Raw genomic sequence first — 14,684 nt, forward strand, 5'->3', positions numbered from 1 at the left:
GGGCCCTACTACTTACTGCCACTGGTAACAGAAACTTTTGCTCCTTTCCTGCATAGGAATGATGGCAGTATTGAGTTTGGCTGTGAGAAACCCAAATGCCAAAATAACAGTGGTTTCAACAGTTCATTTTCCTCACACATGGACCTCTGCAGTGTGCTAACTTCTTGCTTCTTATATAGTTACTCTGCTATCCTCATCAGTTTCCCCTTCAGTGTACATGACAGCTGCTCCAAGTAAAGAAGGGCACTCTACTGCCTCTGAAGATGATTCCCCATTAGGCACACTGTGTGTATAGCCCATTGCATAGAATGGAGTCTCTTGGCCATGCTAGGACAAGAAGACTGGGAAAAACTGTTATCTGGTGAGCCACGTGCTAAGGTGGAAATTAGCTCACTTATAGGAGAGTAACTGTTGGTGATCTCTAAGCCCCTGCCCTAAGTGGGAAGCCCCTCTTACACTCAGGGGGTATAGCTTCTCAGCCAAGCTTCCTGTCAGTGACCCTCCTCTCCCAGGCTTCCACAGTCATGATGAGGGATCCCAAAGATCACACCTGAACAATGTGCCCAGGTGCCAAGCACAACACTGGAAGAAATAACTAATTCCCCATGTTACAGATGTGGAAACTTGGCCCTGTCTCTGGAAACATAACTGGGTCCCCAAAGACCCTATCTATGGCACATGACCCTGCTGCCCTGGCTATTACTGATCAGCCAAAAAATTCTCCGCCAGGATTTTCTGAATCGCAAATGAGGAAACAGGCAGTTTCCTCTCTCATAGTGAAGCTGAAAGATGTGTGATGTGGGGGCTGCTGACAGCCACGTTTCCTACTTTGTGGAAGAAGCAGGATTGAGAGAATGATGCCAGCATGCAAAGAAAGAGATGCAGAGACTGATTCTAGGCTGTGTCTGAATCCCTGAAGCCCAACTGCCCTCGAACACCCCAAAACTATGTGGGATCACTTGACATCCTGCCAATAAATTTTCTTTCCTTTTTTAAAAGAAAGATTGGTTTATTTATTTTAGAGAGAGAGAGAGTTTAAGCAGGGGGAGGAGCAGAGGAAGAGAGAATCTCACGCAGACTCCCTGCTGAGCACAGAGCCCCAGGTGGGGCTCGATCTCATGACCCTGAGATCGTGACCTAGGCTAAAACCAAAGTCAGATGTTTAACTGACTGAGCCACCCAGGTGCCCCAGTATATTTTCTGTTTCAACATTCTCTTCGGAATTTGGTTTCTGGTGCTTTCAGTTAAAAGAATCCTGACTACCAAAGCAGGAAGGGTGTCTCAGAGAAGGTAACCTTAATGCTAGGTCTTAAAGCAAGTAGAAATTGTTGACTAAAACTATGTGTGGGAGAATTCTTCCAGCTCTGTTTGGCTGAGGATGTTTATGGGATCACAGAGCCCCACTGGTTCCCCTTATATATAGTAAGACTGGCCATGTGCCAGGAAAAGTGGGCAGCCGGGGAGTGTTCTTTCCCTGTTCACTGGCAGAGACACCCTGTGGATGTACAGATCTGGGGAAGGGGCGTGGGGGGGCTTGTGCACAGGCCCCAGTCACCACCCTGCACACGTGCCCAGTCCCCAGTGGCGCAGGGCCTCTCTTCTCCACCCTTTAATCAAACAATGGCTGTTGATGCAGTAAATTCCAGCGCTGACGCAGTGCAGCTGTGGGAATATCACTGTAGATGTGTGCGTCTAACATTCATTCATTCTCCAAATATTTATTGAGCACCTATTATAAAATAGTCAATGTGCTTGAAATATGCTGTTAACAAGACAAAGAAGCCCCTTAACCCAAGAAACTTAGAGTCTAGGGTTAGAGGTAAATATTAATCAAATAATACCACAAATACATCATGGTTTATCATGCTACTTATCATAAAGAAAAGCAACGGCAAATTGCGAAAGGATATCACCTGGGGGTTTAAGATGTTCCCTGACAACAGATGAGGATTCTCCATGGAAGAGACATTTGAGTTAAGCTCAAGGGATGAACAGGAGATACTTAGGAAAAGGGTTGGGGAGGTGGGGGCGGAGAGAGATGGTGAGGAGCTGTCCAAACAGAGGAACAGCATATGCAGAGACCCCAAGGCAGGAGAAGGCACAAAGCATCTGGAAGACCAGCGTGCCTACCAGCAGAGAGCAAACAGGCCAGTGTCTGGGGATAAAAGGGAGAACACATAGGGTAAGGACTCTGGCCTTTATCTTCAGGGGCCTGACATGCTAAGATTGGCATTTTATGGCCACTCTGGCTGCTCTGTAGGGAAGCTGCTCTTTGGAAGGCCAGAGGGGAAGTGGAGACCAACAAGGGAGAGGGAGGAAGAGGGAGAGAGATAAGAGCCAGGAGGCCCATGCTATGGGGAGCAAGTACAGTGAAGAGTCAAACTACCAGCTTTATATCCTGGCTTTGCCACTTACGACCTTGAGAAATTACCTAAGCTCTCTACTTCCTCACCTCTAACGTGGGGACAGTATCTGTCTGCCTCCTAAAATGTATGAGCATTAAATGACTAATATACCTGAAGAACTCAGAACAGCACCTCACACACAGGGACCTCTCATTACATGCCTTGGTCCAGCGCCACATAGCTAGCCTATAAAAACTATCAGATAAATACTGAACTGCTGATTAAAGTGGGGGGTGGGCTAGGCTAGGCTGAACCTCATCCACTTAGCCACCCCTGTCCTAGGTCCCACCCGCACAGGCCTAAATTCCTGGGGCTTCAGTGACTCCTCTCTGCCAAATGAGGTTGGCCTCAGAGTGGCCTATTGGAAGCCTGTCTCCGGGGCACTGTGTGGAAAAAATAGGGTGACAGAAGCTGACTTGGTTAAGAGTTGTAGCATACAGGGCAACTCTTGACTTATTCAACACAAATTACAGCTGGAACCACAGAAGGCTTTTGCTTCTCCTATTTAATCAAAAAAGGTTTAAACATTCTTTTGTTTGCTGATGATACATAAACTGCTTTTTAAAAACAATGTTGTAAGAGTGGAGGGGGCCACAAAACAAACAGTAACAGCCTTAAAGGAAACAATGACCTCAGAAGGGTACAGTGAACAGAAATGCCTTTGAGGTACGCCTTAGAAATTTATGGTTGCCTTCACCACCTGCCTCACTGTGGTTCCTTTCTCTGTCCCCCCCACTCTCTACTTGTGACCTGGTTTTAAGCAGAGCTTTGGTCATTACTAGGTTCTAACCTTCTAAAGATTTACTTAAGCACAAGGAAGTCCACACATTGATACAAGCCCAACCCCAGGAATGGGCCTGAGGTCTCATGGCCTGTGGCTGGGCAGGGTCACTGGGAAGTGAGGTCAAGGTCTATGAACCAACAACCCAGCCACCTGTTCTAGAATTTGGTTACAATGAGGGATACCTGGACCACCCTGTGAGCCAAATTATCTATTCTGAGCCACTCCCTAGATGTAACCTCCTGGTGATTCTGGGTTACATCAACAGGCTACGGAATCATAAGGGCAAAAAGGCCTCATGAATCTGAAGACAGGGGTGGCCTACAGGAATTACTCCAACACAAATGAGAGGTCTCCCCAGCCCAAGGAAAGCACCCCAAGGTTGAAAGAATTGGCAAGATGGGCAGGAGAGGTCCCCCAGACAAGGTGGGCTGCTGGACGGCACAGCCACATGGAGAGAGAATGAGAAAACAAGACAGGAGCTCCACTGCAGACTGTAGAGAATACTTGTTCATCGGGAACATGGTAGGTGCAGGAAAACTGCAAAGCGGCCAACTGTCCCCAGCAGCCCTGGAGAAATCAGGTCACTTCTGTCCCAGAGAGGGCAGAGCTGGTGGCAATTTCTTCAGGCAGCCCCGCCTCATTTCGCCTCACCTCACTCGGCCAGGGCCAAGTTCATGGACTGTAGCCGCTCTGTCTCCTGGCAGATGTTCTGTTCCACTGTGTCACACTCAGCTAGGAATGCCTAAAACACGAGTGCAGAACAGTGAGGGACCACCTGGGGCTAACCTCTCCCTGCCCATGGGAGGCTCTTTGCTCAACCATTATGGGGAACCCGCGGGGAGGGATGGAGCTAGCCTGAGCTCTCAGGTAAGGGGGGGGAGGCAGAGCACAGCATAGGAGCAGGGCTTCTGACAACAACCCACCAGAAGGGTGGTGAGGACAGGAAGCCTTGCCACTATACTACACAGTTTCAGGGAACAGTATTCACATGACTAGTGCCTCTGGAATTATGTAATGTGGCATCATAACTGTTCTCCACTGATCTTCCTCCCCAGTGAGTTTATATCCAAATATAATTACAGGGACATGAAAGGAGCTCTTATGTTCTGGGCTCACAAAATCACAATCAAAAGAAAGTCCATACCACATAGCACACCTTTACCGTATCCTTCTCTGAATAGATAAACACATACACCAAGACATTAAACTTTGTAATGCTTCACCACACAACTCACCTGAACCCTTTTCACCAAACCCTTCCTTTTCAGTCTACTGTCTTTGAAATTTTCCGGCAGAATCTGTGGAAGAATAAGTTGACACATAAATCATCTCAATAAAAGTGACATAACAACACGACAGAATACCCACAGTCCACCAAAATGAATGAGATGTGCATGTTCAGGAATGATTTTCCTTGATCTGTATCCTATGTGGCCGTTACCATGGCTCTTACCCCTATCCTTTGTTCTCAGGGTCTGGGCCATGGAAACTGATGTATAACATGGACTATGTCCTTTCCCTATGTACGGGTACTGTGTCCTGGCCACGTCATGAGCTCCCTGATCTTCTTTATAATCGCCCGCACTCCCTCAGAATCCCAGGCAGAGTAATTCACCCTCAAAAATGAGGCATCAGGGCACTTGGGTGGCTCAGGTGGTTTCGGCTCAGGTCATGATCCCAGTGTCCTGGGATTGAGTCGCACATAGAGCTCCCTACTCAGTGGGGAGTCTTCTTCTCCCTCTGCCACCCACTCCTATTTGTGCTCCCTCTCTCTCAAAAATAAATAAAATTTTTTTAAAAAATGAGGCAGCGGGCTAGAAATATTACTGCCATTCTATAACAGGGAACATGAGAGTCGATGACTCTCAACAGTCTCACAAGAGCAGGTCTGACTCACTTCTGTTCAGGTAATGAGCCCAGTGGGGTATCGGTCACATGAGTAGCATGAAGCCCTAGAAAATCACCATCCATTTGGGTCCCAACTTTGTGAGGATTAGATGCTTTTAGCACACATAAATAAAAATGACAAAAGCCCTACGTTGGTGGGATATGAGTGCCTAAAAATCAGGAATGATCTTGTCTTTCTGTGTACCCAGCAAGGGCTGGGCAGTGTCTGTCACACAGCAGGCGCCCAGTATGCTCAGAAAATAAGAGTGCATTAATGAAAGAGTGAAACTGACTGAAACACAGTCAAAGCAAACTAGTTCCTGGTTGAATATGTACTTACCAGTGTGTCAATCTCTTCCAAGATTTTCATAAATTGCTCGATAGTGGCTTTTACTCTCCTATCAAGTTTGCAGAGGGCTTCAGCTTGCAAATCCTTGGCCAGGAAGCCCTGTGCAGGAATAATGCATTATTGCAAGGGTTTCCTGAGGCTGACAGAAAACTCCAGGCTGAGGCACTGATGAAGCAGCCACCCACATTCCCCCAATAGTTTGGGCCAGACCTCAGACTTGCAACTTCATCTTTTGGAGAAAACAGAGCCACCTCATGCACCACAATAGGCTGCAGGCCACTCTAGCTCCCGCGGCCCACTGGGGCTGCTAATGCTTCCTGAGGCCTGGCTCTGGTGAAGCTCCAGTCACCAAAGTATACCCACACCTAAGAGGCAGACATTAAGAATGCACGGTGTAGAGTCTGACAGGCCCAGTCTTGAATTCTAACTGCCATTTACTGGCTTGTGACCGTTAGCAAATGCTTAATCCATCTGAGCCTTAATGTCCTCATTTTTAAAATGAAGATTATGATACACACACCCCAGAGGATTACTATGAGGATAAAGACAAACATAAGCAGACTCTTAATGTAATTCCTGACACGGACATGTGGTAACAACTGGCAGCATTTACACTGTTTTTATTAAACTATCTTCCCATTTATTCACATTGGTTGGCCTAGTGACCAGTTAGGTGGTGACAATGGGTAGACAGCCAGGATCTCTGAGGATGTTTATCAAAGATATAGATTTGACCACATGTAGTAAAAGCTTTAAACATTAGCCAGCAATTCCAAGTCAAAGAATTTATTCTACCCCCCCCCCAAAATAATCAGAAATGGTCAAAAAAGATTTATGTTCAAGGATGTTCAGATAAGCATTAATGCATAATGGTAAAATAACATTCGGTGATAAACAATAGAGAACTGGTTAGGTAAACCATGATACATTAACATTACTATCCAAGTTTCAGAGAGTACAATTTTTTAAAAAAGATTTTATTTATTTGAAAGAGAGAGAGAGAGCGAGAGCAAGCAAGCATAAGCAGGGGGGTGGGCAGAAGGAGAAGCAGACACCTCACTGAGCAGGAAGGCTGATGCAGGGCTCTATCCCAGGACCCCTGGATCATGAGCTGAGCCGAAGGCAGATGCTCAACCGACTGAGCCACCCAGGCACCCCAATAATGATAATTTTCAATGACAAGAAAATGCTCAATTTTTTTATCCAATAAAAGAACAATTTACAAAGTATACATAACACTGTATCAAATTTTTTAAGATGCAAAAACATATTCCAGTCTTCAGTACTGGTTATCTTTTGAGTCAGGACCTTATAGGTATTAGTGCCCATATGTTTACCTAAAAGTTATACAACCGCCACGTATTACTTTTGTAATTAAAACAGAAACCTACATCTATTAACATTATAAAGTGAGAGGAGAAAAAAATACGTGGTTTGGGGCCAGTTCACAATCCTTACTTAGTTTTTTGGTGGTGGTGTTTTTTTTTAAGATTTCATCTACTGGGGGGCCTGGGTGGCTCAGTTGTTAAGCCTCTGCCTTCACCCCAGGTCATGATCCCAGGGTGCTGGGATTGAGCCCCATATCCGGCTCTCTGCTTGGCAGGAAGCCTGCTTCTCCCTCTCCCACTCCCTCTGCTTCTCCTCCCTCCCTTCTCCCTCTCCCACAGCCTTCTCTGGCTGTGTCTCTGTCAAATAAATAAATAAAATCCTTAAAAGAAAAAAAAAAAAGATTTCATCTACCTATTTGACAGAGAGCACAAGCAGGAGGAACAGCAGGCACGGAGAAGGAGAAGCAGGCTTCCCACGAGCAAGGAACCCAATGTGGGGCTCGATCCCAGGACTCTGGGATCATGACCTGAGCAGAAGGCAGCCACTCAACTGACTGAGCCATCCAGGCACCCCTTAGTTTTAGTACCCCTTCTCTAATACAAGGAATTGAACAGGATGACCCCCCCGCCTTCCCTGCTAAGATCAAACTCAACTTGGACCTTAAATGTTCTTTGTCTTGCTAAACACATTCTAACAGCTGGGCCTGAGAAAAGCTACCTGTTCTGTTTCAGACAGTATGTGACCCTGGAATGGCAGGTGCTCTCCTAGGAGCACAAATGGATGCTGGCTGGGGTTTGAAAACAGCAATGACAAGAACACTTCTAAAGCACTTAGTATGCATCAGACTCAAACTACAGTTTTTTGTTTTTTTAAATAAGCTCTATGCCCAAAGTGGGGCTTGAACTCACGACCCTAAGATCAAGAGTCACATGTTCTACCGACTGAGCCAGCCAGGTGCCCCTTGAGCTGCATCATTTAATCCTCACACCGACCCTGAGAGGAGGTACCATCATTTTTCCCTTTTAAGGAACTTGAGACCTGGCAAATTTGCCCACAGTAGTAGAAAGGGTAAAGCCAGGATCTGAACCCAGGGAAACTAGAAAGCCTGCCCTCACAACCAAACATTTGTATCTCCCCAGACAGTGACCTGTTGGATTCCAGTAAGCTCTTTGTTCAACTCTTGCAGTTGGTCAGCTATCTTCTCCACAGACTTCTCCAAACCTTTCAACTTCTTTAGTTCAGCCTCTTCCTCTGGACTGTTCTAAAATGTTAAAGAATAAAATGAAGTCAAGAATAGTGGCTTCTAACTGGAAAGGAAAAAATAAATCTGACCATAACTGGGCTAAACCACTCACCTAGAAAAAAATAACCTTAACTCTGCTGCTCTTTGGAAAGCAAGCTGGAGGGTTTACACATGGAGGTTTCCTACCTACAAACACTCTAGACTAGAGTGAAAACACTAAGTAAACATTCTGCAAGGACCCAGACAGCTTGGGTTGAGAGAAAGGAGCCAAACCAAGTGCCAGAGTCAGTCAACCTGAGGCTGGGGCAGCTGAGGCCAGACTGAAGCCTCCGGAGGAACAGATAACAGTGAACACCTGTGAGGAGTCCAGAACCGTGAGACAGGTGGAATCCTACCATTCCTTTAAATGAATTCCTTAGTGTCACCCACCAGCTGAGCTCTCCCATTTATTTATGTATTTATTTATTTATTTATTTACGATTTTATTTATTTATTTGACAGAGAGAGATCACAAGTAGGCAGAGACGCAGGCAGAGAGAGAGAGAGGAGGAAGCAGGCTCCCTGCTGAGCAGAGAGCCCGATGGGGGACTGGATTCCAGGACCCTGAGATCATGACCTGAGCCGAAGGCAGCGGCTTAACCCACTGAGCCATCCAGGCGCCCGTGAGCTCTCCCATTTAATAAGACGATGATAATGATGAATACCTTCGTTGGGCATTCCCTCCACTATACTAAACTCTTTATCTGTACTATTGTTTTAAGCCTTACTACAAGCTAGTGAGGAAGATAGGGCTTTAGATGATGAAACTGAGCTTTAATATAAAGTAAGGTAAGGTCACACATCCCAAAAGAGGTGAAACTGAGATCTGAATCAGACTTGGCTTCACATATCCCAGGGCAACTCCAATTAGGGGTTCTATAATTTCTTTGGACTCAACCCTTAGGTTCTGCCCATTACCCAGAACTATTTTCCCTGACTCTTGAGCAAGAAATCTAGAACACTTCCCCTTCTCTCATCTAAACAAAAGGTAGTCAGGGCCAGCAGCTTCCTGGTTCACACTACCCCAAACTGTTCACATTCTTCTTTGTGGTCAAATCCTGAGTGCCAGACTCCTGGCTGTTCTGTGGCTGGACTACATCTTCTTTGCCTTCACGTTGCTAATCTCTGTCCCCTCTCCACGCTGAATCAGCCACCTACTCAAAGTAAGGAAACTTCCTATGACCAGCAGTTTCAATGTGTCACAATGCAGAGCTGGCCATAACCCTCTCTCATCACCCCAGGGGCTACTGTCCTCACCAACTGACTGGTTTCCTCCCTTGGCTCTTTTTTCTTCTCTTAAAGATTTTGTGTTGTATTTTGTATTTGACAGAGGAGCAAACACAGACAGAAAGAGCAGCAGGCAGAGGGAGTGGGAGAAGCAGGCTCCCTGCAGAACAGGCAGTCCAATGTAGGGCTCAATCCCAGGACCCTAGATCATGACAAGCTGATGGCAGACACTTTACTGACTGTGCCACCCAGGCACCTCTTCCTCCCTTGGTTCTTTAGTCTGAACTTTTCTTTCTAGCCAAAGAGGGTGTTCCCTTGTGGAATATTTTAGTGGAAAGGGTGTTTAAAGGGAGAGAGATTCATGAAATTTGCAGAGGATTTATTTCAATAGAAGTTTCTCTTGCAAATCCCCTCCATGTGAGTAAGACCTGACTCAGGCACCATTTTAACCAGATTGAGATCCACCACCAACATAAGAGCTATGTTACTGACGTGGCATAACTGTTCATGATTCCCAGAGCAAAAGCCATAACCAACAGGAGCCAGAGGGCATGAGAATAACAAACCTGGCCACATCAAATAAATGGAACTACATCTGTTTAGAGAGAGCTATTTCACTAATGTAGAATGTGGGTCCCCAATTAGGCCTTCTAAATAGAAATATGTATAGAAGACCTTAGTCAGGGACGCCTGGGTGGCTCAGTTGGTTGGGTGGCTGCCTTAGGCTCAGGTTATGATCCCAGCATCCTGGGATGGAGTCCCACATTTGGCTCCTTGCTCGGCAGGGAGCCTGCTTCTCCCTCTGCCTCAGCCTGCCACTCTGTCTGCCTGTGCTAGCGGGCTCTCTCTGACAAATAAATAAATAAATAAATAAATAAAATCTTTAAAAAAAAAAAAAAGAAGAAGAAGAAGACCTTAGTCATTTGGTTCTGGAGTATTCTGGTAGAAAAAATTTACCTTCTTCCCAATCAACATGACTCGGCAACCATTTTGTATTCCGAGTGCTGACAGTGGCTTCTCCATTTCCTTCAGAGATTTTCCTGAAAAGAGAAGATATGCCAAGTGGTAACAACTGTACAACACTGAAAATAGATTCCACCAAGGTTACAGGAAATAGACAAGTGTGTTCACTAATGAGAAGAGGATAAATTGGTATAATCTTTTCCGCAGGTATCTTGATCCAATAGTTTCACTTCAGATTTTCTCCTAAACAAATAACCGAATACATGCCTGCATAGTAAGTGTTATAATTTTCAATGCAAGCTTAATCATAATAGTGAGAAACTAGAAAGAGACAAACATTTAGGAACAGGGGCTAATTAACTATACATCAGTACAACAGAAGACTTTGTAGGCATTAAAGCTAATTTTTTCAGGAAACTTCAATGCCATAATAAATGTTGATGGCTCAGTTTTATTAGAAAAATGTTATAAAAATTGTATAGTCAATATAATCTCAGTTTATCAACTACACACAAACACACAAACCCACACTCAGGATGCCTGTACAAATGAACAGAAATATCCTGAAATGTGATGAGGGTTTTGTTTTTTTTTTAAGACTTTATTTATTTATTTGACAGACAGAGATCACAAGTAGGCAGAGAGGCAGGCAGAGAGAGAGAGAGAGAGAGAGGGAAGCAGGCTTCCCGCGGAGTAGAGAGCCCGATGTGGGGCTCGATCCCAGGACCCTGAGATCATGACCTGAGCGGAAGGCAGCAGCCCAAACCACTGAGCCACCCAGGTGCCCCGTGATGAGGGTTTTTATCCAGGAAAACATTTTCTTCTTTGTGCCTTCCTCTATTCTGAAACATGGTTTCTACTGTCTTTTATAATTCCATAATAAAAGAGTTTTTAAAAGAAAGCACAAGGGGTGCCTGGGTGGCTCAGTGGGTTAAAGCCTCTGCCTTCCGCTCAGGTCATGATCCCAGGGTTCTGGGATCAAGCACCACATCACGCTCTCTACTCAGCAGGGAGCCTGCTTTCTCCCCCTGCCTCTCTGCCTACTTGTGACTTCTGTCTGCCAAATAAATAAAGTCTTAAAAAAGAAAGAAAGAAAACACAAGGAGTTGCACTATAAATATAAATAAATAAAAATGCTTCCCATCTCTAAATTCTTTTTTAAAAGATTTTATTTATTTGAGAGAGAGAAAGAGCATGAGCAGAGAGAAGGCAGAGGGAGAGGAAGCAGCAGCAGGCTTCCTCTGAGCTGGGAGCCCAGATGCGCACTCGATCCCAGGACCCTGGGACCATGATATAAGCGGAAGGTAGATGCTTAACTGATTAAGCCACCCAGACGCCTCTCCACCCCCTTCACTAAATCCTTTATAACTGGCACCAAATGGGATAAATTTGGCCCCATCAGATACCATAATGAGTTCCCAGGGGAATGGGAAGAAAGAATGGAGATAGAAAGGGAGTGGGTCCTAGTAGAAATCAGCATCATCCACTGGGCTTGCCACATCCACCCCTGGTAAGTTTGTTCAACATCTTCTCTGTGTCAGCACTATGCTGAGCACTGGACACAGGAGTATCTTCCCTTAAAGAGTTAGTTATTCTAACAGAGAAATAAGATGTTCAGCAACTATGAAAACAATTATTATTTTTTTAAAAGATTTTATTTATTTGACAGACAGGGATCACAATAGTAATTTCAATACAAATTATGCAAAAGTGTGATAGAAAATGCCATATGCATATATGATGGGAAGAGGATCTAACTTAACAAGGGAAGACTAGCCATGTGCTTTTACCCAAAATGATAAGATTTCTGCCATCCTCACGGGACTTCAGCTCTACACCTGTTCAAGTGTTTGAAAGTGTCCTGTACATAGTAGGTTCTCAATAAAATGTGTTGAAGGAATGTATGGATAAACAAGCAAGTAAGAATTATCCCAGTTTAGGGGGGGCCTAGGTGGCTCAGTTGGGTTAAAGGGTTTAACCCTGGGTTAAAGCCTCTGCCTTCGGCTCAGGTCATGATCCCAGGGTCCTGGGATCAAGCCCCACACTGGGCTCTCTGCTCAGCAAGGAACCTGCTCCCCTCGCCTTTTCTGCCTGCCCCTCTGCCTACTTGTGATCTCTGTCTGTCAAACAAATAAATAAAAATCTTAAAAAAAAAAATTATCCCAGTTTAAAAACTAAGAGTTATCATTATAGAAGGTTAAATAGTTTTAAACAGGCCCTCTAGCCATAAGGACTCAAAGCTGAAAGAGAAATGCCTACCCTTAAATATAAGTTTCTGAAAAGGCAGTGGGACTCCTGTGGCCTCTTCAACAACCTGGGCCAGGTCTTGGACAACTGGCTCACTACAGCCCTGTTGCGGGGTAACATGAAGATCGTGCTTCTCATTGCCTGGGGAGAGAGAAGAGTGTTCAATGAAGAAAATTCTTTCACATAAACCATTACAGGCTGACACTATTGTATTTATTTACCCAGCCTTCAAGGCCCAGTTCATTTGCCACCTACTCCAAACAGCCTGACCCACCCCCCCACCCCCAATCTTCCCAGCTTCATCTGGTGACCTGTCCAAGAATTTTTGTTTCCTCTATAATAACAACTAACAATTTAGTGATATCAGCTAGCATTTTAAGCACTTAACATGCATAAAGGACTGACAGGCTCATTTCAAACATTATCTAACTATATATATATAATATATTATATAATATTTATATAAATATAAATATTTATATTATATATTTAATTTTTAATATTTATATAAATATATTTATATATAATGTTTTATATATATATCAAACATTATCTAACTTAATTCTCAGAACTCCCATATATCCGTTAAGACCTGCCCCTGGAGACTCAACTGAGGAGTAAAAACCTGACTTCAGATCTGATTCCTAAGGCCATGTTTTTCATCAGAAGCCATCTGCTTCCTGTGGCCTAACTGCCTTGTACTCTGTAATGTTCTTGTCTCCTTTGCTGTAATGAGTATGGGATTCCTCCAACCAAGTCTCTCCCACTGGGCACATCTGGGCACATACATGGTTGGTGCTCAGTAAATAGACAACGAGTGAGTAAACTCAAACAGCAAAAAACTTTTTTGGACCAGAAGTGAATTCTTTTCCAGGTATGTGGACAGTGAGGAGATAGCCCATGCCCAGAGCTTATGCCAAGCCTTGAGCCTGCACAAGAGTCACATGCAGTTAGTGGGACAGGTGCTACCAACTCTACTTCACAGGGAAGAAACTAGAAGCCTCGAAAGGAGACATCCCAAGGTTACTCAAAACTGAAGGATCTAGAATGCTGGTCTTCAGATTCTGAGGCCCTCGGGTCTCCGCTAGTCCTGAAGAGCTCTTGAGAAAACTGACTTTGTTTAGATCGATGTCAAGTCCAACATTAGACAGACCCAGAGGGTGCCCAGAGCGTATGCTTGGACCCACAGCCCACTCAAACAACGGACGTGAGTTTAGGCTCCGCACACACATAGGTGTCCAGACACAGAGCAGTCATACATGACACGACCAAATACAATCCTGATACAAAGATCCACAAAAACTGCTCAGGCACACACTAACGCATACAACCAAGACGATGACATGAAGTACGGACACAGAGGATAAAACAAATGGCCTGAGTCAAAATACAGTGGCCACTGGACAGGTGTGCTGATATAAGACCCGCACAAAAGCCGGTCTCAAATACAAACAAGATCCCACACTTCCGAACACCAGGGCCAACACAAGAGCATATCTTTCTAGAGGACACGTGGCCAAACCCACAGACCCCCGTCGGGCTCTGGTAGACTCGCATCGCGCCCACCCGGCACGGAGCCCACCCGGTCGTCCGAGCTCACTGTGGGTGACGGTCACGCTGAGCCCGGCTGCCGCCATTTCCTCTCTCTGGGTCACCTCTTCGCTCTGGGTCACCTCTTCGCTCCGGGTCGCCTCTTCGCTCCGGGCCTCTTCTTCGCTCTGGGCCACCTCTTCACTTCGGTCCACCTCTTCGTTCCGGGGCACCTCTTCGCTCCGGGCCGAGCGAGGCCGCACTTTTTTCATCCGCGGCCTTCGAGCGCCGGCGGCGGCGCCCCTGGTGGTTCTGGCATGTCCGCGGGCCGCACTCCGGATGGATGTTCGCTGAGAGCGAGGCGGACCGCGCTCGGCCGGGGGCACCGACTGGCGCGGCTCCCGGCCCGGCCGGGGGCCGCGCCGCCGGGGACCCAGCCGCCCCCGGTCGCCTCGCGGTCTCCGAGCGCCACCGCGCTCCGCCAGACCCGCGCTTGTTGACCACCCAGCCGAGGGCGCTGAGTTCGGCGTGTTGCAACTCCGCCTAGCTCCCGGCCCGCCCTGGCCCGCCCTGGCCCGCCCTGGCCCGCCCCGGCCCGCCCCGGCCCGCCCCGGCCGCCCGGCCTATCGGCCCCGCCCCTCGGAGCAGGCCCGGCTCTGGCCCAGCTGTATTCTGCCAAAG

The 14,684-nt window shown here is 46.2% G+C and overlaps 1 protein-coding gene across 1 annotated transcript; it reads right to left on the reverse strand.

Moving 5' to 3' along the window:
* Positions 1-1,698: 1,698 nt before the first annotated feature.
* BAG1 (BAG cochaperone 1) lies at positions 1,699-14,610 on the reverse strand. Its single transcript, XM_082694630.1, has 7 exons — positions 14,074-14,610; positions 12,486-12,614; positions 10,221-10,303; positions 7,902-8,015; positions 5,417-5,524; positions 4,425-4,487; positions 1,699-3,931 (listed from the first exon to the last, which is right to left on the reverse strand). Exons 1-7 carry the CDS (start codon positions 14,273-14,275, stop codon positions 3,842-3,844), a joined length of 789 nt encoding a protein of 262 aa, XP_082550756.1. The 5' UTR covers positions 14,276-14,610; the 3' UTR covers positions 1,699-3,841.
* Between the last annotated feature and the right edge of the window lie 74 nt (positions 14,611-14,684).

Source organism: Mustela nivalis (genome assembly GCF_964662115.1).
Source record: "Mustela nivalis genome assembly, chromosome: 13".
In the NCBI taxonomy this organism is placed as follows: domain Eukaryota; kingdom Metazoa; phylum Chordata; class Mammalia; order Carnivora; family Mustelidae; genus Mustela; species Mustela nivalis.